This window comes from Salvelinus sp. IW2-2015, unplaced genomic scaffold, assembly GCF_002910315.2.
Source record: "Salvelinus sp. IW2-2015 unplaced genomic scaffold, ASM291031v2 Un_scaffold3842, whole genome shotgun sequence".
Lineage (NCBI taxonomy): Eukaryota > Metazoa > Chordata > Actinopteri > Salmoniformes > Salmonidae > Salvelinus > Salvelinus sp. IW2-2015.
Window position 1 is genome coordinate 55,869 of NW_019945116.1, and position 2,266 is coordinate 58,134.

The 2,266-nt window shown below is 45.2% G+C and overlaps 1 protein-coding gene across 1 annotated transcript; it reads right to left on the reverse strand.

Annotated features, from left to right (window-relative positions):
- Positions 1-344: 344 nt before the first annotated feature.
- On the reverse strand, positions 345-1,196 carry LOC112076564 (lipopolysaccharide-responsive and beige-like anchor protein). Its single transcript, XM_024143303.2, has 2 exons — positions 927-1,196; positions 345-629 (listed from the first exon to the last, which is right to left on the reverse strand). Exons 1-2 carry the CDS (start codon positions 1,005-1,007, stop codon positions 345-347), a joined length of 366 nt encoding a protein of 121 aa, XP_023999071.2. The 5' UTR covers positions 1,008-1,196.
- Between the last annotated feature and the right edge of the window lie 1,070 nt (positions 1,197-2,266).

The following is a 2,266-nucleotide window of genomic DNA, read 5'->3' on the forward strand; positions in this document are numbered from 1 at the left end:
TGTGGGTGTGTGTGTGTATATGTGTGGGTGTGTGTGTGTGAAGGTGTGGGTGTGTTTTGGTTACAGGTTAGGGTTAAGGTTAGGGGTCAGGGAAAATAGGATTTTGAATGGAAATGATTTGTAGATCCACATGAAGATAGAAGAACAAAACGTGTGTGTGTGTGTGTGTGTGTGTAACAAGTGGCTGAGGAACCTGAGTAGGGGATAAGAATAACCTGCAGAAGTGCCATTAGTCAGGGTGGATTGATAACTTTTTTCAACATTGACTAGATGTCTAGCTTAGATGGTTTACATTTTGGTGCCAAAACCACATTTCTATGTGTGAGTGTGTGTTCTTGTGTGTGTTAGTGTGTGAGTTTGCGCACGTTTATGTCTGTGTGTGTGTGTGTGTGTGTGTGTGTGTGTGTGTGTGTGTGTGTGTGTGTCCGTACCTGCAGCATGAGTGCGTGTGGCGAGTGGACGAAGATGGAGGCGTTGTCCTTGGGGGAGGACTCCAGGCACAGCTGAGCGTCGGTGGCACGGGGGTTGTAGGAGAAGGAGATGCAGGAGGACAGCTTGCCGTCGTACAGTAGGGTCTTGTGGTGCTCAGCAAACAGGAGGTCGCTCTCAGCCTTGTACTTGAACGTGCCCTGAGAGAGACGGCAGAGACGTCAAATCAATTAACAGGAAGCAGACTTGAGTGTGACTTTCATTTATATTTTTCTGTTGGGTTTAAACCTTACACACTACTAGTGATAGTCTGTAGTGTATCTTGAAATAATTCATGATAGGAGAAAGGTGGAAGATCCACAATCATTAATGTTTCACATCAAATTGATGAGTGCAGACCTTCCTTGTTTGATCTACGGGGTATCCAAATGTCAGGGCGTTTAGGAACAGTGGGACTACTGAATACTGCATGATGACTGGGCTTTGCCTCTACCTACCTTGTAACCAGGCCCCAGCTGGTAGATGGCCAGGATCTGGGCTGCACTGAGGGCCTCGCCGAACAGATACACCGCCCCCATCTGACCACAGAACACGCGGGTGGCGTCCGCCGTCTCTGACGAACCCAGGAAACACTTGTCGAAAGTCTGAAGYGAGGAAGGAAGGAAACAAGGAAGGAAACAGGGAAGGAGAATTGAACAAGCGTTAATAAAGATAACTATGACAACTCAAACAGCATGTCTGAGTCTGAATCGACACACCATCGGCATACAGATAACATACATTTCTATTCATCCGTTCCCTTCTGTATGTTTACTAGAGCATGTGTAAATAGGCAGGGGYTGAGCTGAGCATRGTTATCAAGGAGGGAGAGARGTCTCAATCAGCCATAACTACTGTAGGGTATCGAGGCCCTCTGTGACACTGTCACGCCAGGACCATGGTCCTGTCCACTGAAACAACAACTACCACCAGGTACACACATTACCAACTGGTAACAACAACTTAACACCATTGGTCCCATTATACCACTTGTGAAGAACAACAACAAACAACAATTTGGTCACACCATGGTACCACTTGTTGAACAACAACAACTTAACCACCATTGTACACATGACACAATGGCACAACAACTTAACCACCATGTACCCATTACCACTGAAACAACAAACGTTAACACACCATGGTACCATTACCACTGAAACAACAACACTTCACCCCATGTCGCCATAATACCACATGTGAACAACAACTAACCACCATTGGTCACCATGAAATACCACATAGTAAACAACAACAACTCACCACCATGGTCGCCATGTACCACTGAAACACAACAACTTACCACCATGGTCGCCATATTACCATGAAACAACAACAACTACCACCATGGTGACCATAACCACTGAAACAACAACACTACACATTCACATGGTACCAGTGAAAAACAAAACTAACCACCATGTGACCATGTACCACTGAAACAACAACAACTTAACCACCATGGGTCACCATGTACCACTGAAACAACAACAACTTACACACAACATGGTGACCCTATTACCACTGTAACACACCAACCACCATGGTGACCATTTAACACGAACAACAACACATTAACACCATGGTTCCACATTATAACGAAACAACAACCACCATTGGTGCACCATTACCACTGAAACAACAACTAACACCATGGTACCATGTACCACTGAAACAACAACAACTTAACCACCAATTCACCATGTCCACTGAAACAACAACAACTTACCACCATGGTCGCCATGTACCACTGAAACAACAACCACCAGTGTCACATGTCTAACACTGAAACAAC

Excerpts from the sequence above, each read along its gene's own strand:
- LOC112076564 (XM_024143303.2), bottom strand. The coding sequence starts at position 1,007 with ATGGGGGCGGTGTATCTGTTCGGCGAGGCCCTCAGTGCAGCCCAGATC. Across the intron at positions 630-926 it reads AGCTGGGGCCTGGTTACAAG|GGCACGTTCAAGTACAAGGC; the intron begins GTAGGTAGAGGC and ends CGTCTCTCTCAG.